Source organism: Hypomesus nipponensis, chromosome 9 (genome assembly GCF_054491055.1).
Source record: "Hypomesus nipponensis isolate SF chromosome 9, ASM5449105v1, whole genome shotgun sequence".
Taxonomy (NCBI): domain Eukaryota; kingdom Metazoa; phylum Chordata; class Actinopteri; order Osmeriformes; family Osmeridae; genus Hypomesus; species Hypomesus nipponensis.
The window spans coordinates 1094853-1119340 of NC_140369.1; the positions used below are offsets into that span (position 1 = coordinate 1094853).

Consider the following 24488-nt stretch of genomic DNA (forward strand, 5'->3'; position numbering starts at 1 on the left):
TCATATAATCCCACAGAAGAACCGTACAAGCATTCAGAATATAAAAAACGAAACAATCAAAACAAAAATAATATAATCAATATATACAACGCACATTGCATAGCTCATTCTTGCTATGCAGGCACTACAGATTATACCACATCAATATCATAATGAGAACACAAATGGCATTTCAGCTACACAAAGAATCAAAATATAGAACACAACAACACAAATAAAATGGAGGTCTTCCCTCTTGAGCTGGGGTCACATGGGGTCACAGACACACAAGGCTGTGGTCCCTAGTCGCCACGGGAACTGATCCATCCCATCCTGTGTTGTGATGAGGTGATGAGTGAAGATGGAAGCTGCTTAGCCTTGCAGCGGGGTAGCATTGCTCTCAAGTCTAGCAATGTGCGTCGGATTGGTCGGTTCAGTCTGTCCTCCCACCAACGGGGCAGTGTCCTCCATGGCAATTGGCTAGATCGCCTCCACGTAATTGGCCGGGTACAGACCCAGCTGCCCGCTGTCCAGACGACCTTTACACCAGCCCTGCTCATCCTCCCCCTCCAGCATGGTCAGTTCCTCGCCTGGGAGAGAGGAACACCACAGACACATCAGGATGACTAGCAGGTATATGGTGAACCACAGACACATCAGGATGACTAGCAGGTATATGGTGAACCACAGACACATCAGGATGACTAGCAGGTATATGGTGAACCACAGACACATCAGGATGACTAGCAGGTATATGGTGAACCACAGACACATCAGGATGACTAGCAGGTATATGGTGAACCACAGACACATCAGGATGACTAGCAGGTATATGGTGAACCACAGACACATCAGGATGACTAGCAGGTATATGGTGAACCACAGACACATCAGGATGACTAGCAGGTATATGGTGAACCACAGACACATCAGGATGACTAGCAGGTATATGGTGAACCACAGACACATCAGGATGACTAGCAGGTATATGGTGAACCACAGACACATCAGGATGACTAGCAGGTATATGGTGAACCACAGACACATCAGGATGACTAGCAGGTATATGGTGAACCACAGACACATCAGGATGACTAGCAGGTATATGGTGAACCACAGACACATCAGGATGACTAGCAGGTATATGGTGAACCACAGACACATCAGGATGACTAGCAGGTATATGGTGAACCACAGACACATCAGGATGACTAGCAGGTATATGGTGAACCACAGACACATCAGGATGACTAGCAGGTATATGGTGAACCACAGACACATCAGGATGACTAGCAGGTATATGGTGAACCACAGACACATCAGGATGACTAGCAGGTATATGGTGAACCACAGACACATCAGGATGACTAGCAGGTATATGGTGAACCACAGACACATCAGGATGACTAGCAGGTATATGGTGAACCACAGACACATCAGGATGACTAGCAGGTATATGGTGAACCACAGACACATCAGGATGACTAGCAGGTATATGGTGAACCACAGACACATCAGGATGACTAGCAGGTATATGGTGAACCACAGACACATCAGGATGACTAGCAGGTATATGGTGAACCACAGACACATCAGGATGACTAGCAGGTATATGGTGAACCACAGACACATCAGGATGACTAGCAGGTATATGGTGAACCACAGACACATCAGGATGACTAGCAGGTATATGGTGAACCACAGACACATCAGGATGACTAGCAGGTATATGGTGAACCACAGACACATCAGGATGACTAGCAGGTATATGGTGAACCACAGACACATCAGGATGACTAGCAGGTATATGGTGAACCACAGACACATCAGGATGACTAGCAGGTATATGGTGAACCACAGACACATCAGGATGACTAGCAGGTATATGGTGAACCACAGACACATCAGGATGACTAGCAGGTATATGGTGAACCACAGACACATCAGGATGACTAGCAGGTATATGGTGAACCACAGACACATCAGGATGACTAGCAGGTATATGGTGAACCACAGACACATCAGGATGACTAGCAGGTATATGGTGAACCACAGACACATCAGGATGACTAGCAGGTATATGGTGAACCACAGACACATCAGGATGACTAGCAGGTATATGGTGAACCACAGACACATCAGGATGACTAGCAGGTATATGGTGAACCACAGACACATCAGGATGACTAGCAGGTATATGGTGAACCACAGACACATCAGGATGACTAGCAGGTATATGGTGAACCACAGACACATCAGGATGACTAGCAGGTATATGGTGAACCACAGACACATCAGGATGACTAGCAGGTATATGGTGAACCACAGACACATCAGGATGACTAGCAGGTATATGGTGAACCACAGACACATCAGGATGACTAGCAGGTATATGGTGAACCACAGACACATCAGGATGACAAGGCAAGGCAAGTTTATTTGTATAGCACATTTCAAGACAAGGCGATTCAAAGTGCTTCACATAAAACCATTAAAAGCATCAACACATAATGCAAAAGAAAACTAAATTCAAACACAATTAAGACCATTCAATAAGACATTAAAAACAGTCAAAAATCAAGAAATAAAATTAAAGTAACTGTGCAGTTTCAGAAAAAAAATGCAGGAGTGAGATGCATAAATTGATATTCTTGAATCTGGTTTAATTAAAGGCAACAGCAAACAGTAAAGTCTTCAATCTGGATTTAAAGGAGCTGCAGGTCCTAGCAGACCTGCAGCTTTCAGGGACTTTGTTCCACATATGTGGAGCAGGAAAACGGATTACTGCTTCTCCATAGTTAGTTTAGCTGACTTAGAACACAAAGCAAAGTAGACCAGTCCCAGATGACTTGAGGGGTTGTGATGGTTCATAAGGTAGCAGGAGATCACAAATGCATTTAGGCCCTAAAGTAAATTCTTTGTTGGACAGGAAGTCAATGCAAAGACCTCAGAAATGGAGTGATGTGATCCACTTTCTGGGTCTTAGTGAGGACTCGAGCTGCAGGCTTCTGACAATGACTTCTGTTTTATCTTTATTATTATTATTATTTTTTTATTATTTATTCTAAGAAAATTCAGGCACATACAGTTGTTGATTTCTTTAATGCATTTACCTAGCCCTTGTATGGGATTATAGTCCCCAGGTGAAAAAGTTATGTAGTTTGGTGTGTCGTCTGCATAATTATGATAACACACTTGGTTGTTTTTCCTAATCTGAGCCAGTGGAAGCATGTAGATGTTGAACAGAAGAGGCCCCAGTATTGAACCTTGGGGAACACCACACGACATCCTGTCAGCTCTGATCAGGAATTAGCTACAGACTCTAAGTATTGTCGGTCCTTCAAGTAAGATTCAAACCAGTTTAGTGCTGCGGCAGAGTCCTACCCAGACTCATGATCGACCATGTCAAATGCAGCACTAAGATCCATTAGTACTAAAACTCAAGTTCTGCCACTGTCTGTGTATTAGTGGATGTTGTTGAAGACCTTAACAAGAGCAGTTTCAGTACTGTGGTGCTGACGAAAACCGGACTGGAAGACATCAAAACTGTTATCTTCAGCCAAGAAGCAGGTATATGGTGAACCACAGACACATCAGGATGACTAGCAGGTATATGGTGAACCACAGACACATCAGGATGACTAGCAGGTATATGGTGAACCACAGACACATCAGGATGACTAGCAGGTATATGGTGAACCACAGACACATCAGGATGACTAGCAGGTATATGGTGAACCACAGACACATCAGGATGACTAGCAGGTATATGGTGAACCACAGACACATCAGGATGACTAGCAGGTATATGGTGAACCACAGACACATCAGGATGACTAGCAGGTATATGGTGAACCACAGACACATCAGGATGACTAGCAGGTATATGGTGAACCACAGACACATCAGGATGACTAGCAGGTATATGGTGAACCACAGACACATCAGGATGACTAGCAGGTATATGGTGAACCACAGACACATCAGGATGACTAGCAGGTATATGGTGAACCACAGACACATCAGGATGACTAGCAGGTATATGGTAAACTACTATTTTATTGATCTATCAAAATATCTCTGGTAATCTCCTTTGGATATAGTCTTAGGCAAAAATCCTTAATTAAGAAAGAATTAAATTAAAACAGCCCACTTTAAGCATTTGTTTCTACTGAAACACTAATGCAGAAGATAAAAAGCTATTTATGTTGCTGGGTCAGGGGTCAGGGTTCCTCACCTGCTTTAAAGGTGAGTTCATCCTGCTCCTGGCCGTCGTAGTCGTACAGGGCTCGGACCCGGACCCCCGTCCCCGAGACCTCCTCAAAGGGGTTGGAGCCACCGTTGGTGTCGCTGCCCGAGGAGGAGGGGGCGGGCTGGGGGGCGGTGTGGTCCTCATCAGACCACTCCTGGGCGTAGGCCTGGGTCTTCTCATTGCTGCTCACACTGGGGGAGGGGTTAGAGGGGGGGGGAGGGGTTAGAGGGGGGAGGGGGTAGAGGGGGGGGGAGGGGTTAGAGGGGGGAGGGGGTAGAGGGGGGTAGAAAGGCATATATTGTCAAAGTCCAGCTCATACAGAGCTACCTCAGATCCACGGTCACCCCACGTCTCTCAGTCGGGTAGTGGTCAGAGAACTGTGTACCTGCCCCGGTCGCTGGCGGGGGCGTGGTCTACGGCCGCTGTCACGTTGGTCAGCATGATGCCATCGCTGGGCTTCTTCACCTTCTCCCTCTTACTGATCATGTGGGACAGCTCTGGGTTATACTCCTGCAGGACATAGAGGGGCCGTTATACACACTGTTATACACACTGCTATACACACTGCTATACACACTGTTATACACACTGCTATACACACTGTTATACACACTGTTATACACACTGTTTTACACACTGCTATACACACTGTTATATACACACTGTTATACACACTGTTATATACACACTGCTATACACACTGTTATACACACTGTTATACACACTGCTATACACACTGCTATACACACTGCTATACACACTGCTATACACACACTGCTATACACACTGCTATACACACTGTTACACTGTTATACACACTGCTATACACACTGTTATACACACTGCTATACACACTGTTATACACACTGCTATACACACTGCTATACACACTGCTATACACACTATTATACACACTGCTATACACACTGTTATATACACTGTTATATACACACTGCTATACACACTGCTATACACACTGCTATACACACTATTATACACACTGCTATACACACTGTTATACACACTGTTATACACACACTGCTATACACACTGTTATATACATTGTTATATACACACTGCTATACACACTGTTATATACACTGTTATATACACACTGCTATACACACTGCTATACACACTGCTATACACACTGTTACACTGTTTTACGCACTTCTACATACTGTTATAAACACTGTGGTACCTCAAACTGGGGCCAGTTCATGTGCATGCCGGGTCCGTGAGTGTTGCTGAACCACTTGAGGTCCTCCTGAGCGCTGGCAGACACTATGGTCTGCTCCAGATCCCTGTACACTGAGGCATAGCTGCACACAGACAGACAGGCAGGGAGACAGACAGGCAGGGAGACAGGCAGAGAGGCAGACATGCAGACATGCAGACAGACAGACAGGCAGAGAGACAGACAGGCAGAGAGACAGACAGGCAGAGAGGCAGACAGACAGAGAGACAGACAGGCAGAGAGGCAGAGAGGCAGGGAGACAGACAGGCAGACAGGCAGAGAGACAGACAGGCAGAGAGGCAGGGAGACAGACAGGCAGGGAGACAGAGAGGCAGGGAGACAGGGAGACAGAGAGGCAGGGAGACAGGCAGACAGACAGACAGACAGACAGACAGACAGACAGACAGGCAGGCAGGCAGGCAGGCAGAGAGACAGACAGGCAGGGAGACAGACAGACAGTTAAAGCAGAAGTGGATGTGTGTGTGTGTGTGTCACACCTCTGGTTCTTGTGAGGTTGAGGTGTGTGTGTGTCACACCTCTGGTTCTTGTGAGGTTGAAGTGTGTGTGTGTACGCTGTGTGTGTGCGTGTATGCTGTGTGTGTGTGTGTGTACCTCTGGTTCTCGGTGAGGTTGAGGTGGTGTTTGACGTCCAGTAACACCTCCCTCAGGAAGCTCAGTCTCTTCTCTTCAAACTGCTGACACGTGTCGAACACCTGCTCCATGTTCTCCATGTACTGAGGGGTGCATTTCCCCAGCTCCTCCACCACCTTCTCATACTTCTCCTTGGCCTGGCCACGGAAGCACAACCACAGGGTCGAGAGGTCAAAGGTCATTCATCCATTTAATGTCCATTCAACAAACTTTTTTCATTTTTTGGACACAGAATTATTATACAGGAGGAGTAAGAGGACGAGGGATGATAAGGAGTAGGAGGGGGGTGAGGAGGAGTTGTCCTGGTACACTCACCTTCTGGGAGTCCTGTTTGCACTTGTCCACCTTCTCATGCAGCTTCTTCTGCTGCTCTGCAGCGACAGCAGGCTCTGCCTTGCTGTTGGCCTCGCGGGTCAAAGCCAGCTTCTCCTCCTTACACGCCAGGTGGTACAACTTCCTGGCAGCATCCAGCTGGGGGGGGGGGGGGGGGTGAGGCGAGAGACATGAGGGGAGAGAAGAGACACAATCAAATACTGAGAAATGAGGCTCTTCCAGGAAGCTGATGTTTAGGAGGCATGCTGTGAGTGCCTCAGGCTGACTGCTATGTTAACTCCAGAATGGTTCAACATGCTGTATATTAGTCTCTGACTCGTTAAATCGACCTCTCTTGCTTTATCACTCCATCTCTCTCTCTCATTCTCTCTCTCTCTGCCTCTCCATCCATTTATTTCTCTATATACTCTATGTCTCTCTGCCCATCTCTCTCTCCATCCTCCTTCTCACCTCCTTCAGCTTCTTGGCCCAGGGTTTCTGGGCCTTCTTGAAGCCCTCCTCAGCCTCCTTGGTCTCCTTGAAGCTCCCCATCATCTGCTTGTGGTACGAGTCCTTCTGCCAGTTCCTGACCTTCTCAAAGTCCTCATTGACCAGGTTGTTCTTCATCTCCTGGTGCAGCTCGCTCACCTTCTCCGCCTCCGTCATCACAGCTGCCCAGGCACGCTCCACCGATCCATACTGGGGGCCTGGGAGGGTGGGGAAGGAGGGAGGGAGGGAGGGGAAGGAGGGAGGGAGGGCGGGGAAGGAGGGAGGGAGGGCGGGGAAAGAGGGAGGGAGGGCGGGGAAAGAGGGAGGGAGGGCGGGGAAGGAGGGAGGGAGGGCGGGGAAGGAGGGAGGGAGGGCGGGGAAGGAGGGAGGGAGGGCGGGGAAGGAGGGAGGGAGGGCGGGGAGGGAGGGGAGGGAGGGCGGGGAAGGAGGGAGGGAGGGGAAGGAGGGAGGGCGGGGAAGGAGGGAGGGAGGGAGGGAGGGAGGGAGGGAGGGAGGGAGGGAGGGAGGGAGGGAGGGCGGGGAAGGAGGGAGGGCGGGGAAGGAGGAGGGAGGGCATGGAAGGAGGGAGGGAGGACAGGGAAGAAGGGAGGGAGGGCGGGGAAGGAGGGAGGGAGGGAGGGCAGGGAAGGAGGGAGAGGTAGAGAGTGAGAGAGAGGGAGAGTAACAGAAAATGACAGAGGTAGGGAATTGAAGCAAAATATAAAATGAGATCAAAGAAAAATCAGCCAAAGAGAGAGAGAAACTTTGACATCCAGTTTTTGTTGATGTGTCCACAGTGTCCTCTCCTCACCTTTATCCACCAGCTGCCTCCATCTCTTGGACCAGTCAGTCAGCTGCTGGGCGTAGGCCTTCTCGATCTTGGCCCGCTCCTGGATGCAGTTCATTAGGTCGTTACAGAGGCGGTGGCCGTCATCGATACGTTTCACCGTTCGCTTGTACTGGCCCACCTGGCAGGGAGATGGAGGGAGGAAGGGATACCAGAGGGAGAGATAGAACCAGCGAGAGAGAAAGAGGGAGAGAGGAAGAGAACATTAATACAGAGGTACAACATTTTGAAAGAGAGAGAGAGAGATAGAGAAATAGCAGCCAGGCCGCCATTCTCACCTCCCAGAAGCTGTCGGTGGTCTCCTCCAGACTGGAGCTCTCGTCGTAGGTTCCAGACATGCTGTCTGTCTGTCTGTCCCTCTACCTGTCTGTCTGTCAGTCCGGTGACCTGTCTGTCTGTGCCAGGGAGACGATCCTCATGCACTGAGGAGACAAAAACAAGGAGGGGGACACACACAGATGGGGCAGCATTAGAAACGTAAAGGTTGGTGTTGATGTCAGGTTAAGATTGAGGGTTCGGTAGAGGGAGAGGAGCAAGAGGGGGAGAATGTTACGAGACAAACACTTCTGAAGAGGAAGCAGAGACCCAACATCCTGCTACTGTTCCAGAGAGACACAACCTCCTCTAGAGAGACCAACATCCTGCTACTGTCCCAGAGAGACACAACCTCCTCTAGAGAGACCAACATCCTGCTACTGTTCCAGAGAGACACAGTCACTGGGGACTGTTGAACAGTTCAGACTCAACTAAGAGAATCAAATAAAGTGCTTGTCTAAAATCCACACAAACAGCTGTTGGTGCGAGCTGATCTTGTGCAGTGCTGAGTCATGCCTCTCTTCATGGATGTAAGGGGATCACTGTCCTCATCTGGTTCAGAGCTGTTATGCAAGTCTCTGTAGAGAGCAGCAACTCAGAGACACTCTCTTATTGGACCTCACACTGATGGGAAGACAAAATTGACAAAGTAATTAGGCCTTCAATCTTGTTCAGTAGGCCTTCCTCTTACACACATGCACACAAAGACACACATGCACACACACAGACACACATGCACACACACACACACGCATGCACACACACCAAAAGAGAGACTCCAGTCAGTTTTCTTGATCAGTCTGCAGAGCAAGGTTCCCTGGCTGACTGTGGAGGCGTGCTGGTCTGCAGCTTGGATAACTGCTCATCGATTTCCTGTGGTAGTCAGTGACTCACTGGCCTCGACCGCGCAGCTGGATGCTAACAGCAGAGTTATCAGTCCTGTTCATCACTGCCTGCTCCTGTGTCCACATCATCGTGACACAAAGCTCAGGGTGGCAGTCCGCCCAGACCAAGAGTGCCAGAGCAGTGACCATTTCCCATTTCTATTTCTCAGCAGTGGGTTGCTTGGGTCTTGCTCTCGCTGTGACAGGGAGCAGTGGGGGTGTGATGGACAGAGCCAGACAGAGCGAGTGTGAACAAGCCTTCTGATGCTGGTTCTGCAGAAGATTCCACAGTACAGCTCTCTCTATCGCTCTGTCTTTCCCTCTCTCTTTGTCTTTCTTTCTCTCACATGCTAGGCTAGTTAGCATGTGTGTAGGTGTGCTAGGCTAGTTAGCACGTGTGTAGGTGTAGTAAGCTAGTTAGCATGTGTGTAGGTGTGCTAAGCTAGTTAGCATGTGTGTAGGTGTGCTAGACTAGTTAGCATGTGTGTAGGTGTGCTAAGCTAGTTAGCATGTGTGTAGGCTAACACACCATTAAAGCCTCATTATTTCCCTGTTTTATTAACAAACTGCCCTAGAAACATCTTAGTCTGGTGGGAAAGATGTTCTCACGGAATGGAAATCAGAGATGGAGATGAGGGAAAGCAAGAGAGGGGGGGGGGGGGGGAGAAAGAGGAGGTAAGAGAGGGGGGATGAAAGAGGGAGAGAAAGGGGGATGAAAGAGGGAGAGAGAGAATTAGAGAGAGGTGCTAGGAGTGGTGGTAGGGGGGAGGGGTGCTAACTGCTACATGAGTATTTGGGTCAAGCCTAACCCAATGACAGAAGCTCTACATCTGACAATAGAGGTTAGAGGGAGGGGAGAGAGACCACGTCCAATCTCCCCACAGCCTGGCAGCGATGCAGGGGGTGGGGCTGGGGCTCGGAGTGGGGCCGGGTCTGGGCTATGGGTGGGGCAAGGGCTGGGGTTGGGTCTGGGTCTGGGGCGTGGGTGGCTTGGATGACGAGTATGTAGGGCTGGCAGTGCTAGAGTCCAAGATGCCTGCTTAGCGGACAGGAAGAGAGGAAGTGAGGGAGCTGTTGTTGTTAGTGCTGTGTCTTTCCTCGCACTGCTACATGGAGAGGGAGGCAGGGAGGAGGGGAGAGACCCTCCCCCTCCACACACATTCACTAAACAATGCTTCCGTCATAATCCCAAAAATATACCAAGTTGTGTACGTCGCTCTGGATAAGAGCGTCTGCTAAATGTCTAAATGTATATACGCAAACAACTCAGCAACAACATAGAAAAAGGAAAGAAAAAAACGTGATCAATAGTTAATAGTCCCCATAAAGACTCAAAGTAGGAACCATACACACACAAGGATCATCAACACAACTCTCTGAGCTGCTACGCACTCAACAAGACCAGCGCAACATCACAGCCAGGATCCTCCTTCTCCAGCAGCCAGCCTCCAAGCCTCTCCATACACCCTCACACACCCCCACGCACCCCCTGCACCCCCCCCCCCGCACACACCCACACACCCCCACACACCCCCACGCACCCCCACGCACCCCCCGCACACACCCCCACACACCTCCAGCCTCTCCACAGACCCCCAGCCTCTCCACACCCCCAGCCTCTCCACCCCCCCAGCCTCTCCACAGACCCCCAGCCTCTCCACCCCCCCAGCCTCTCCACCCCCCCAGACTACCCCACAGACCCCCAGCCTCTCCACCCCCCCAGCCTCTCCACCCCCCCAGACTACCCCACAGACCCCCAGCCTCTCCACCCCCCCAGCCTCTCCACAGACCCCCAGCCTCTCCACCCCCCCAGCCTCTCCACAGACCCCCAGCCTCTCCACCCCCCCAGCCTCTCCACCGCCCCAGACTACCCCACAGACCCCCAGCCTCTCCACCCCCCCAGCCTCTCCACCCCCCCAGACTACCCCACACACTGCCAGACACCCCTGGGTACCCCCAGCCTACACCGAGCCAGTCGTCTCTCACACACTCACACAGCATGAATAAGCTCCCAGACAAAGGGTGGGGTGTTCCCCATGAAAGAACGAGAAAGAGAGGGAGAGGAAGAGAGAAACAGAAGGAGAGAGGGAGAGAGAGAGAGAGAGAGAGAGAGAGGGAGAGATAGAGCGAGACCTCTTTCGCCATAATAACAAAAGAAGATCTTACCCCCTGTCTTGTTACCACGATGCTACCATACAGCACATCACTGCACTGGCTACAGCTACAGCCACGTGGGATTCTCCTCCCCCTCCCCTTCCCCTCCCCCTCCCCCTCCCCCTCCCCCTCCCCCTCCCCCTCCCCTCCCCCTCCTCCCTTCTTCCTATCATTTATTGTTGTTTAGCTGGTACAGACACTGTGTGTGTGTGTGTGTGTGCCTCCATGTATAAATTGGTGTGAATGTGGGTGTGTGTGTAAACGTGTGTGTTTCTGAAGAGCTGAGGGATAATCCTGGAGTGCTTTGCTTGAATGGCTCAGATTGTAGAAGATAGAGAGGGGGGCTAGGGGGGTCTTTAGCGACCATCACTGGGGCGAGGTACTATGTGGTGATTGGTGGATCCGGAGTGATTGAAAGATGACTGGGAGACACAGGGAATTGTGTGAGGGCCAATGAAACGAGATGGCAGCTCTCTGACCTGTCCTGGAAAGGGTTAAAGACTGAGGGAGAGAAAGAGGGCCCGACAGCAAGTGAGAGAGAGGGGGGGGGGGGTAAAGAGAGAGAGGGGGAGGGGAAGAAAGAGGGGGGGCAGAGAGCAACTGAGAAGAAAGGAGGGATGGATAAAGATGAGAGGGGGAGGGGAAGAAAGGGGGGGGGGCAGAGAGCGACTGAGAGGAAAGGAGGGATGGATAAAGATGAGAGGGGTTGTTAACAGCCACTGGGGCTATATCATTATATTAATAATGAGGCTGTCCAGCAGCACTTCTGGGTGGCAGAGTGGAGGATGACCTCCAGAGAGAAGAGGAGGGGGGAGAGGAGAGAAGGAGGGGAAAGGAGAGGAGGATGGGAGGAGAGAAGGAGGGGAAAGGAGAGGAGGAGGGGAGGAGAGAAGGAGGGGAAAGGAGAGGAGAAGAGAGAGAGATGGTTGGAAGAAAGAGGGTATTGCTTCATGCTCCAGTGTGTAGAGTCAGTAAAAGAGCATGCTTCAGCTACACAAGGCCTCCAGGGTCAGAGTCCAGCCAGCCCTGCCTGGTTACGGAGGATTAGCCACTGGTTAGGCAGTAATACACAGGCTGCTAGGACCAACCTGATCTGCTTTGAATATTGAAGAGTTATGACATCAGTCCACTGCTGTGATAAAACAACCATAAATGAGTGATTATAGCTTGCAGAACACTCCAGACCTTGAAGTACAATGACGTGATATGTAAGAACTAAAAATACAGCTGTGACTCATACAGCAATTAGAGGTGAGGGGAGGTGAGGTATGGGGAGGTGAGGTATGGGGAGGGGAGGTATGGGGAGGTGAGGTATGGGGAGGTGAGGTATGGGGAGGGGAGAGGGGTGAGAAAACACTACTCTTCTAGATTTTGCCTGGCAGTTTCATCGTACTGAGAGGTGTTTTCAAAACTCAAACACAGCAAGCCTTCCTGGCAGGCTGCCCATCGGGCAGAGACCGCTCCAATCCTTCACTTGGTCACGAGAGAACAGTTTATTTCTCCATCCACTTCCATCCATCCTCTTCTACCAAGTACTTAGGGGTTGTGGGATCTCCATGGCGATGGGGGGGTAATTGAATTATGGTCTGCTCTGGCCCTGATCTGTACTGTGGGCCTCTGGGAGCCCAGAGTCAGCACCAGAGAGGAGGTACTGGATACTGTGCCAACGATAGACGGACTGACAGGCGGACAGACGGAGGTAACTTTGCATTTTCAAACCTTATCGAAGAAATGTGAAGGAGACTGTCAGCTAACCAATCCAACAGGGAAAAAAACCAATGGCAGAATATTCATTATAACCGTCTAATAGAATGAAGGAATAAAGCTAGAGACATAAACACAACAAAGAGTACCCCCCCCCCCCCCCCCCTGCAGGGCCGGCCCTGCCCCCTGGTAAGGTAAGGTTCATTGTGGTCAGGTAGGGTTGATGGTGGTCAGTTAAGGTTCATGGTGGTCAGGTAAGGTTCATGGTGGTCAGGTAAGGTTCATGGTGGTCAGATAAGGTTGATGGTGGCCAGTTAAGATTCATGGTGGTCAGGTAAGGTTCATGGTGGTCAGGTAAGGTTGATGGTGGCCAGGTAAGGTAAGGTTGATTGTTATGCATCTGGTTGTTGAGGTTACCTCCTCAGCTGAGGTGAACTAAGGTGAGAGGAGATCAGGAAGGTATCTAAACTCGGGCTTACTTGTCACTGACGAGGTGAGACAATGTGATCGCAACTAAATGTAACCAAACACACACACACACACACACGCACACACCCCAGGCCCAGCCCCCTGCTATGGTACCTGTGCTGGACAGGGGAGGATCTCTTGGCACCGTGGCTCAGATGCAGCACCAGGATCTCCCAGAGGAGAGGACCAATGCTGCTGCCCTCATCACATCCACACTCTATATATAGAGCCCAGAGTCATCCATTATTCACAGGCTGAGTGTAAACAGATAGGAGACAAACCCCAAGCACCTGGAGGCTCCTGCATCACTGGGGGGCGAGGGGGAGCAAGAGGGAGAGGAGGAGAGGGAGGAGGAGGAGGAGGAGGAGGAGGAGGGGGAGCAGGAGGAGGAGGAGGAGAGGGAGGAGAAGAGGGAGGAGGAGCAGGAGAAGGAGGAGGAGGAGGAGGGGGAGGAGGAGTGGGAGGAGGAGCAGAAGGAGGAGCAGGAGGAGGAGCAGGAGGAGGAGCAGGAGGAGGAGGAGGGGGAGGAGGAGAGGGAGGAGGAGCAGGAGGAGGAGGAGGAGAGGGAGGAGAAGAGGGAGGAGGAGCAGGAGGAGGAGGAGGAGGGGGAGGAGGAGGGGGAGCAGGAGTGGGAGGAGGAGCAGGAGGAGGAGCGGGAGGAGGAGAGGGAGGAGGAGCAGGAGGAGGAGGGGGAGGAGGAGGAGCAGGAGGGGGAGGAGGAGAGGGAGGAGGAGCAGGAGGGGGAGGAGGAGGAGAGGGAGGAGGAGCAGGAGGGGGAGGAGGAGAGGAAGGAGGAGCAGGAGGAGGAGAGGGAGGAGGAGCAGGAGGAGGAGGAGGAGGAGCAGGATGGGGAGGAGGAGGGGAGGAGGAGCAGGAGGGGGAGGAGGAGGGGGAGGAGGAGGGGGAGGGGGAGGAGGAGGGGGAGGAGGAGGGGGAGCAGGAGGGGGAGCAGGAAGGCTGTGAGGAGGGGGAAGGAGGAGGAGCAGGAAGGGGAGTAGGAGGGAGGAGGAGCAGGAGGGGGAGGAGCAGGGGGAGCAGGGGGAGCAGGAATGCTGTGAGGAGGGGGAGGGAGGAGGAGCAGGAGGGGAAGGAGGAGGGGGAGGAGGAAGGCTGTGAGGAGGGGGAGGGAGGAGGAGCAGGGGAAAAGGAGGAGAGGGAGGAGCTACATCCTCTGTATGTGGCTATTCTGGATTATTTACTGGATTATTGGATTATTTACTACCCTAAAGGTAACAAGGTAGCTTGTGAACTAGCACACACTAAGGTAACCAGGAAGCTAATGAATGACAACACACCTGTGTAACACACAGACACTGAATACTCCCCTGCATACCTCAGCACTCAATAAACCTGGAACAACGTCCACCAACCGGCTATCTTATCTTAACTCCTCACAGTGACTGTTCTTTATACTTTAATACACAGAACCTTGACATCAAGCACAGTTAGCCTTAGACTGTGTACAGAGAACACCCTGGTAAAACATCAACAGCAATATTACGCTGCCTTGAAACAATGACAGGATAGGCCTGTTCATCCCTGAGGAACAATGTAGCTGATGACCTCACTGTCAGGATGCTGCTGGGGTCAAGGGTGAGGCTGGGGCCAGGGGTGAGGCTGGGGCTAGGAGTGAGGCTGGGGCTAGGGGTGAGGCTGGAGAGAGGGCTGGGGCTAGGAGTGAGGCTGGGGCTAGGAGTGAGGCTGGGGCTAGGGGTGAGGCTGGAGAGAGGGCTGGGGCTGGGGATATTGCTGGGAATAGGGTTAGGGCAGGAGATGGAGATCTGCACACAATCTACATCCAACATGTCAGTCAGTCTATAGGTGAGCATGAGGTGCAGAAAGAGAGAGAAACAGAGAGGACATGGACGTTAAGAAAAGTAGCCAGAGTTGGATAGCTGAAAGACAACTGTAGATGAACATATTTCTATAATGCAGCAGTTACTTTAGCTATCTGTTTAAAAAATATACATGAACAATATTCAGTCAGACACGCACACACACACACAGACAGACAGGTCTAGTCATTATACACTACTCAGAAAAGAGCACTTTAGCAAAGAGCTTTTCAGGTCCTTTTATGAATATCCATATCAGTCAAGAGAAGCAGGCCAAGAATTATAATGTACTGGTACTTCTTGTAAATAACACTGTTCCTAAACAGAAAAACACATTTGAATGTGAGCATTTTCTTTTGTGTCTTTACCGTTTAAACTAAGATAGTAAACAATTACTTTAGAATCCAACAAACAAGCAATGTCTCATAACTAAAGTCCTGCAACAGGGAATGACAGAATCCCATCCTCAAGGATGAACTAGTCTGAAGACAGGCTAGCAGCAGGCTTCAGGTGCATATTTACCTGTTCAGAGGAAGGTGTGTGAGGACGCAGTACAGGCCAAGGTGAGGCTGGTGTGTGAGGTCCGTGTGTGTGTGTCCTGTTGTATCGTGAGAGACAGCACTACAACATGTCCGGACACTAAGAACAGGCACACCTCCTTTACTGCACCACCCATGTCGTCAAACACACACACACACACACAGAACACATAGGAACACGCACACACACGCACACACACATGCCTTTAGCTGTAAGACTGGACTTTGACACGTCCTTTAGAAGACTCACCAGACCATCAATAATTAGCCAGCAGGAGAGTGGAGGGCTGAGCCTCGCACAGTCTTGGGACAGCTGACAAAACAACAAGCGTTACCACGGAGACGTGAGGGAGGGAGGAAGTGACGGAGGAGAGAGAGGAGAGGGTTGAAGAGCGGTGTGTGTCACACTGAAGGCATCACAGCAGTTTCTTGCAATGTCATTACATGACAATGTTAGCATGTCTGAGACCTGTGTTTGGGTCTGAGGCCTGGGTCTGAGGTCTGGGTCTGGGGCCTGGGTCTGGGGTCTGGGTCTGGGTCTGGGTCTGGTCTGGGTCTGGGTCTGGGTCTGAGGTCTGAGGTCTGGGTCTGGTCTAAGGCCTGGTCTGGGTCTGGGTCTGGTCTGGGTCTGGTCTGGTCTGGGTCTGGTCTGGTCTGGTCTGGTTCTGGTCTGGGTCTGGTCTGGGTCTGGGTCTGGTCTGGTCTGAGGTCTGGTCTGGGGCCACCCTGACGGGGCTGATTCCTCGGCCTCCAGGGTAACAGATCAGTAGTCTTGAGCTGGCGTGAGGGTGGCTCCTTCCCTCCGCGTCTCCCCCCAGGTGTGTTTAAGAAGCCGTCACGGACCGCCCGGGGGGCCCTTCTTCACCACATTCTGATGAAAGAGGGAGGAGGAACAACGCCGCCTCACAGCAGAGGGTTCTGGGAGATCGCCAGGCAAACGGAGTCAGACTGTGATGCCAAGTAGGCGTTGTGTGACTCACTCTCTCACACACACATCCACGCACACACACACACAGGCAACAGACACTGCATCGGCTCACAGCTACGAGCAACCACTCCCAGATGCCGATGGAGGTTCTATGAATGAAGTATCTGTCTGTTTACATACAGCACATTCACTCAGAGCACAGTCTGTGAGGCACACACAGCTAAACAACAGTGCTGACAAGGTAATCTGCAGTCAGCTGTAGAGTCACCGAAAAAGACCAAGACCTTTCTAGGATTGCTGTTGTAACAGGATAGTGGAGGAGAGCAGCAGGAGAGATAGGGCCTGCTGGTGCTTCTATAGCTGTACGTGGAAGAACAGGGTTTCAGCTGCTTGAGGACTCCAGCACATCAAAGACAAATCAAACAAGTTAGAGAAGGTCACGTCCTCTGTGCCAGACAAGAGCAAAATCCAGTTTTAGAGGTTTCTTCTCTAATTAGTTTTTAACCTCCACAGGGACCAGACTGATCTCTGATATGCTGATGTCTGTCTGTCTGTCTGCGTGCGTGTGTGTCTCCTTGTTTTGGGAGAAGATAGCAGAAGCAGAGATAACTAGGAAAGGTCAATGCAGACTTCCCTCTCTTCCATCTGAAGGTATGGACTTGTGCAATGTAAGGATCTAATATGAGACTGACATCTGACTGACTATCTAATAAAGGGTTATGATGAGTTGATACACTATGTGGATTACAAAATATCCACCAGGCGATTGGCTACTTCCAGACATCTATCTACAAGAGGATTGGCTGTTGGTAGTCAGCTATCTGCCAGAGGATTGGTTACTTCCAGGCAACCATCTATGAGGGGATTGGCTACTTCTAGACAGTGTCCCTGATCATCTTCTGAGTTAGATGACATGAGCAATAAAGTAGATGTATTACAAGGAAAAGGATAGCCTGGTCCTTTAAGGACAGCAGCCAGCCAGTCGCAACCCTGTGGTCCTCACAGGAGATCCTATCACAATATCCAATTACTTAACAGCTCCCCCCTCCCAAAGAAACAATCAGCACAGGGCTCAATCCAGGAAGCATTAAGAGGATCAATCCCACTTCCATCCAGTAGTGTAGATACAGGCACAGGCATCAAAAGATTACCACATCACAGCCCCAATGACAAAGGAATGATATCCTCAGAATTAAAATAAATATGAAGGGAAGTGTGATGGCTGAGCGGTTAGGGAATCAGGCTATTATTGTGTCCTTTGGCAAGGCACTTTACCCTACTTGTCTCGGAGGGAATGTCCCTGTACTTACTGTAAGTTGCTCTGGATAAGAGTGCCTGCTAAATGACTAAATGTAAATACATGTTTGAGGCGTAAAACTTTTTAGGTCTGACAGGTAGAACTGTTTTCATGTCAGAAAGAACAGTTTAGGGGTTTGAAGAATCATTTGAACGAAGCTCAAAAGGATTCTGGAACAAGGAGGTTATTTATGTTTCAAATGAATCAATATCACCCTTTCCCGTCAGCATACATCTAATGTCAAACCTGAGGATTATGCAGACTAATAATAACAATTCAGTTACCGCATTTCAAGTTACTCTGATAATTATACTGTCATGTGTTTTCATTCATTCATTGTGCTGAATATACTTACATTGTTCAGAATTCTAGAGTGTTCCACACATCATGCAAAGGATTACTGAGTAAAGGGTTCAAATTTACTCAATAACATTTCCTTTTGTCATCTAGCATCTGAAAGGAAATGGTGAGAATCCTTGTGTGCACTGAAGCAGACTTTTACGAACACATGAGAACAGCAAGCAGACAATTCCCCGCTCTCCTGGGAATACGCTGACAGATTTATATGCTTTTGGGGACAGAAAACAACTTCTGATCAGGGCTAATTAATTACATTATAGCAAAGCCTCATCTGTTGTGTTTGACTAGAGGAGGTCTACAAATCAGATGTGGTCTTCCTATTTATCACATGAAGTAATCAAATTAGACACTAGCCCAGACAAGGACACTCAGATGTGTACACTTCATCACAAACACACACACACACAGAACTGCAGACATAGGCACACACACACACACACTTGGATCACACACACACTCTCAAGACACACTCTAAAGGACCCGTGTCAGTTATCTGGTTTGCCATGGCAGTAAAACATCCTTCTCATTCAGCAGAAAATAAACACCAGCTAACAGCCACAACAAAACCTCCCAGAAGTCATTACTCACGAGAGATAACGTGGGCTAACATTCAACAGAACAAAACAAATGTGTTGCATCCATTTGGAACTGTCCCAGGCTTTGATAACAGTAAATATCAATGAGGAGATTTTGAATTGATCTCCAAAACAACAGATGGTTCTCACCCACCGTAGGTGCAGACCTAAACCCAGTTGAGAGGAGAAAGAACAGGAATGTCTGCTGAGTCCTGATGCTGCTGGAACTCCATGAGCTGCACAGCCAGCTGAGCCCTGGGGTGGCGGTCTGGGCCAGGGCCCTTATGAATGCATGTCTGTGTTTACTGCAATGCAGAGCTTCTAGTGAACAACCTGGACACTGTCAGTAGCTCTGTTGTTCCCCCATGTCTCTATCACACCGGCAGCGTCAAGGTAAACTCGTACATCACAGGGGGATTGTCGCAAAGACCAGATGTACTCTGGTCTAACCCTAACCCAAACAGCACAGAAATAAAACAAGCATACATTCTGATACAAACAGGAACAAATAAACACCATGACATAATTAATGTGCTTCTCTTTTACTCAGCCGAGCTGTGATCTCATGGCCGTACTGTTGGAAAGTTTCAGATGGTGTTAAGCTAATGCTGAGTGGTAGCGGCACGTGGGGTCACGTCTAGGACAGGGGGCCTGCTGCGCGAGACATGTTTATTTAGGAGGTTCGGGGTTCAGGGTTCAGCACCTTGGACAGTTCTCTGATAAACTCACATCAGCAGGTGTCCGCGAGTCAGAATTCAGTTGGGGGTGAGTAACAGCTACACTCCAATAAATCAATACGGTTATGGAAGCTGATGTACTGTCCAGAACCGGATATGCACTAGCTGTAATGAGTTCCCATTGACTTATATATGACTCCGAATCGTTTTTATGAAACGTGAAACGTATTTGACACTAAGACCAATTAGGCATATGTCAACTACCACGACTAGTCTATTGCACAATACGGGTAGATGCGTTGACGACCGCTGTTGTCAAATGCCGTAGGTTTACGAGAATGCGGTTGTGCAGGAAAAACTAAAATATATATTTTAGACCCATAGACTGTTACAAAGTTGGTAAAAGCCCGAGTCTGCTGAAAGATTTTGATGTAACTGAAGGAGTTTTGGGACAATGTTTCAGGTGTGCCTAAGATAACGTTGCACATCTCTAATTTAGTCACAGACACCTGATCGCAGATAACTGGATGACTAGAATAAAATAGTTGCTTGTATGAGAGCAACCAACGGTTACTGAACGTGCTCGATTCAAGTCCAATATGACCTTAACACTATTATAAACGCACCCCCTGAGATCAACTTGAAGTTGTATGACTAAATAAAACTGCTATGGGAACAATAGAATGTGTGAATGTAATCCGTATGGAATCCCCTTCATGTAAGACTCTTAACCAATAACCCTTTACAATGTGTTGCAGTTATAAGCCACGCATGCAAGTAACTCACCCTCGAACAAATGCCCTCCGACTATGATGAAGAGTTTCGGGGTTATTTTTTTCTGTTGTCTTCCCGGATAACACAACCCAGCTAGAGCCCTTCGCCTAGTCAACAGACCTGACAGCTATGCTAACGCTTGTGGGGACTGGTGATGATCACATAAAAGGGGGCGATTGGGCGCCAGAAGGGGGATGGTCCAAAAGACTACTGTCGCTCTTGTAAAACAAGCCGGTTGAATCCGAGAACAAAAGTTATTCTGCACAAAACAAAGTGATCCCAAGAGAACTACTCACGCAAAATGTGCATGTGTATTTTGAAAGTTATAAGAGAAAATGTTAGCAATTTTATTTTAATCCGATTGTGAATTATGTTTGTTACACGTTTCCCCCTACACCCCAGACCAGGAGATGGCGGTAAAGCGACTGAGTCCAACGTTCTGCCTTAAATCTTCTTCAGCAAGCGAAGTTCTTTCCTTCCGGCTCCGGTCACTTACCAAGTGGAAAGGTAAGGAAATAACCGGCGTATCAATCTATATAAATCTTCGACATCGTACTAGTTTTTAAACGTTTACGTTACTTTTTTGTATAATGATACTGTTAATCATCAATTCGTCGACATATTAATGTAGAAAGAGACGCCAATTTATCCAGATCCGCAATGATGGACCCAAGCTCAAACACTGAGTGATGTCCTCGAATGACTGCCGAGCTAGCTCGGTTGGTCTTAGCTATTAGCGGCAACTCACGACAACGCGTTTAATACAATGTAAAATCTTAAAAAAAGAAATGTGGTATCAATGGATATGATAATTTCAATTAAATTGTTACAAAGTGGATTACATTTGGTCAGTGGGTTACTAATATCTACAGTAAGCAATATGCTAACTAAGCACATAGCCCATGTTCAATACAGCTAAGCGAGTTGTACCTAGTAAACGTCGCTCGTTGGAGACCGTTTCAGACCTGCTTCAAGCAACTTGAGTTGTTAATGGTCGGTGTTCACTCCCGCTTAAATATACTTTCTCTTCAGATGCTGATGCCCAAGAAAAACCGTATTGCCATCTATGAGCTCCTCTTCAAAGAGGGTGTCATGGTGGCAAAGAAAGATGTTCATCTGCCCAAACACCCCGAGCTTGCCGACAAGAACGTGCCCAACCTGCATGTGATGAAAGCGATGCAGGTGAGAGGAGGGAAACGGTAGCTACTAGGCATCTGTCGGAACTAAGTATATTTCATAGCCAGGATGCTGTTTAGGCAGATGTTGGGTCGATTAAGCACTGTCAGTGGATGACCACAGTTAGCGTTTGTAAAGGATGTTGAGTTTGAAGAGCGTCTATTGAGTTGCCCCTGATGGGGATTCGTCTGTTTGCGTTGCATTGACTACATGATGATTACTGTAGTAATGGCGGTTTAGGGCCTTCTCAGTTGATGTCACCATGTGTTCATGTTTTGCGATTGAATTTTGATCTGGTCATGCTGTTTTGTCGGTTTGTTTTGTGTGGGTGAAAAAATGCATGTGTTCTGTGCATGTTTGCCTCTACAGTCTTTGAAGTCGTGTGGGTATGTCAAGGAGCAATTTGCCTGGCGCCATTTTTACTGGTACCTCACCAATGAAGGGATCCAGTACCTGAGAGACTTCCTCCATCTTCCTCCTGAGATCGTGCCGGCCACCCTCCGCCGCCAGACCCGGCCAGAGACTGCCAGACCCAGACCCAAGGGTAGGTCTCCCTCCTGGGGCTCACGACTCAGCCTGAGGGGGAGCACGAGTAGCACTCTTATTTAGTCTGTCGTGCATGGAAATCACTGAGTTACTGGAGACGAGTCATTTATTTGTTTCAAGAAATGGTATTCCTGGTTTGGATTGGTTAGGTGTCGGATGGAACCTAGGTGTGTGAATTCCTGTGTCGTGTGTCCGAATGCTGTGAGCAGATAGGATGTTCCTGCTCCTCTTCCTGTGTGTCACTTCCTGTCTGGATGAGCTGATGGGTTGTTCCTGTGTGTCACTTCCTGTCTGGATGAGCTGATGGGTTGTTTGTGCTCCTCTTCCTGTGTGTCCAGGTATGGAGGGAGAGAGACCAGCTCGTCTGAACCGTGGTGAGGCAGACAGAGACACCTACAGGAGGACCGCTGCCCCCCGTACGTACCTCTGACACCAGCAGACTGATTCTCACGCTGCTGGGGTTCATTTAGTCAGTTAATTAGTCCTGTTTTCAAATGTGCAAGGACTATGCAATTGTTTTTTTTATTTTTTAACTTCAGTTGTACCTGTACATCTATATGTAACATACCTAGATTGAAGTGTACAGTGTGAAGTCTTTTATTTGAAGTGTAATTAAGATAATTTCTCTCTTCAGCTGGTGCCGATAAGAAGGCAGAGGCAGGTGCAGGAGCTGCGACAGAGTTCCAGTTCGTAAGTATCCCCAGGTGTTTCAGGACAGGCAGGGTGTTTCAGGACAGGCAGGGTGTCTCAGTATCCCCAGGTGTTTCAGGACAGGCAGGGTGTTTCAGGACAGGCAGGGTGTCTCAGTATCCCCAGGTGTTTCAGGACAGGCAGGGTGTTTCAGGACAGGCAGGGTGTTTCAGGACAGGCAGGGTGTCTCTTAGGACCACTGGAGATGTTACATACATTCCCAGGGCTTTAATCAACATGGTAGTGGACAGGCTTGTTTTCAAGTCTTCAAAGACTCGTTTCAGTCTCAATTGTTTCAAATCCTCCTATTTCCAGTAGCGTGAGCAGGTGTGACAGGGGGTTGACATCCTGTTTCTCTCCACAGAGGGGCGGTTTCGGGCGTGGCCGGGGACAGCAGCCTCCACAGTAAAACTCTGGATCAATTTCTGTACAATAAAGACAAAACACAACTTGTTGTTGCTCATCTTTGATCGTACCCTTCTGCCATCTCTACATGCCTCTGATGCTGGAGCGTGCTCCTGTAATCAGGGATGCAAACAGTGCACTTTTCGGCACCTCCCGCTTTTTTCACGTCAGTTTTGATGACTTGTGTGAATCGTGCAGATCCAAAGTTTTTTTTGAGGGGTGGGTGGGTGGGTGGGTCTGATTATAATTGCACCAACAGTAATTCTGTATTGCCTCCACCAAACAACTAAATAGGAAATAAGTAAATCAGCAGTAGCCTATCCTCGCAAGCGTGAACCACCGTTTCTTCTTGCTGCGTATCTTTTACTGTCTGTGGTGGGTACTCAATTAACTGACTCCGATCCGGACTGCAATACCTAGACGCAATTCATTGGTGCGTGATTTTATGCTATAGCCTATATATTTTTCCTAGTAGATGTGTTTTATATCTCCCATGTCCAATCTAAAGCTCCAATCAGGAGCTGTAATAACTAATCATGACAACTCGATGTTGGCCGCAACCTCCGTGGGTCACGCAGGTTGTGTGTCGTCCGCAACAACGCAGGCCAATCGATTTGCTAGCAGTAGTTAGCCTGTTTCTTTTAAATAATCATGGCGTGACAAAACCCAACAAAAAATTGATACAGAAAAACGCAAATTTAAGACAGAATGGACTGGCACGTATGCATTTGTGTTGCCGGTGGGGAGCACAAAACCGATGTGTTTAATCTGCAATTAGATGGTTGCCCTTGTCAAAAGTGGTAGAGCTAATGTGAAATGTCACTGACACAAAAAGCATAGCCTGGCTGCCAGCCCAACTTCTCCCCACCCACTAAAACATTTGGTCGGGAAGTTGGGTCTGGAGGATCTCGTATTGGGAAACAACTACAGAAAACCAGAATCTGGGCGTACCAATGAAATTGCCAGGGCGGGCTTTATACGATGATGGACAGATGATCAACACTAACGTAATCACCAACGTCACAAGAGTGCTTACGTTGAATTCGTTTTGAACAAACAACATATTACGTTGCTCTGATTGGTTGTAGGTCTATCCAATTGAGCGAAGAGGCATTTGTTTTCCAGGCTCGTTTGAAACACGCCCCGTAGTCAAAGCCCAACGGAGAGTTCTCAGACTCATATTCTGACTAGAATTATGAGTATGACAACGTCAGGCTACAAAAAGCATAGACACTTAACAAAATCCCACCCAGAACTCTGGTCTATGAGAGAAGGATGCCCAGGTGCACGGGCACTGTGCCCTCCTAAACAGTAAATGTCAATTTAGAATAGGAGTCAATGGGAGAGGAAAGGGACAGAAAAATAAACCATGGTCCGTTCTGGAAATTTAGTGA

The 24488-nt window shown here is 49.1% G+C and overlaps 2 protein-coding genes across 2 annotated transcripts; one reads left to right on the plus strand and one right to left on the minus strand.

Moving 5' to 3' along the window:
• Positions 1-56: 56 nt before the first annotated feature.
• pacsin1b (protein kinase C and casein kinase substrate in neurons 1b) lies at positions 57-20538 on the minus strand. The gene is made up of 10 exons (XM_084704945.1): positions 20290-20538; positions 8046-8189; positions 7732-7888; positions 6903-7138; positions 6435-6590; positions 6081-6256; positions 5433-5553; positions 4617-4741; positions 4217-4422; positions 57-569 (listed from the first exon to the last, which is right to left on the minus strand). The coding sequence occupies exons 2-10, from the start codon at positions 8103-8105 to the stop codon at positions 460-462; spliced, it is 1347 nt and encodes a 448-aa protein (XP_084561071.1). The 5' UTR covers positions 8106-8189; positions 20290-20538; the 3' UTR covers positions 57-459.
• Positions 20539-20676: 138 nt separating this feature from the next.
• Positions 20677-23138, plus strand: rps10 (ribosomal protein S10). The gene is made up of 6 exons (XM_084704946.1): positions 20677-20784; positions 21310-21459; positions 21823-21997; positions 22338-22415; positions 22634-22689; positions 23054-23138. The coding sequence occupies exons 2-6, from the start codon at positions 21310-21312 to the stop codon at positions 23096-23098; spliced, it is 504 nt and encodes a 167-aa protein (XP_084561072.1). The 5' UTR covers positions 20677-20784; the 3' UTR covers positions 23099-23138.
• The last annotated feature ends 1350 nt before the right edge of the window (positions 23139-24488 follow it).

Bases quoted from the DNA above. Each gene is read 5' to 3' on its own strand.
- pacsin1b (XM_084704945.1), bottom strand. From the start codon at position 8,105: ATGTCTGGAACCTACGACGAGAGCTCCAGTCTGGAGGAGACCACCGAC. The intron at 7,889-8,045 runs GTGAGAATGGCG...TCTCCCTGCCAG, and splicing joins CCACCGACAGCTTCTGGGAG to GTGGGCCAGTACAAGCGAAC. The intron at 570-4,216 runs GTGAGGAACCCT...CCTCTCTCCCAG, and splicing joins TGAACTCACCTTTAAAGCAG to GCGAGGAACTGACCATGCTG.
- rps10 (XM_084704946.1), top strand. From the start codon at position 21,310: ATGCTGATGCCCAAGAAAAACCGTATTGCCATCTATGAGCTCCTCTTC. The intron at 21,998-22,337 runs GTAGGTCTCCCT...CTGTGTGTCCAG, and splicing joins TGCCAGACCCAGACCCAAGG to GTATGGAGGGAGAGAGACCA. The intron at 22,690-23,053 runs GTAAGTATCCCC...TTCTCTCCACAG, and splicing joins CTGCGACAGAGTTCCAGTTC to AGGGGCGGTTTCGGGCGTGG.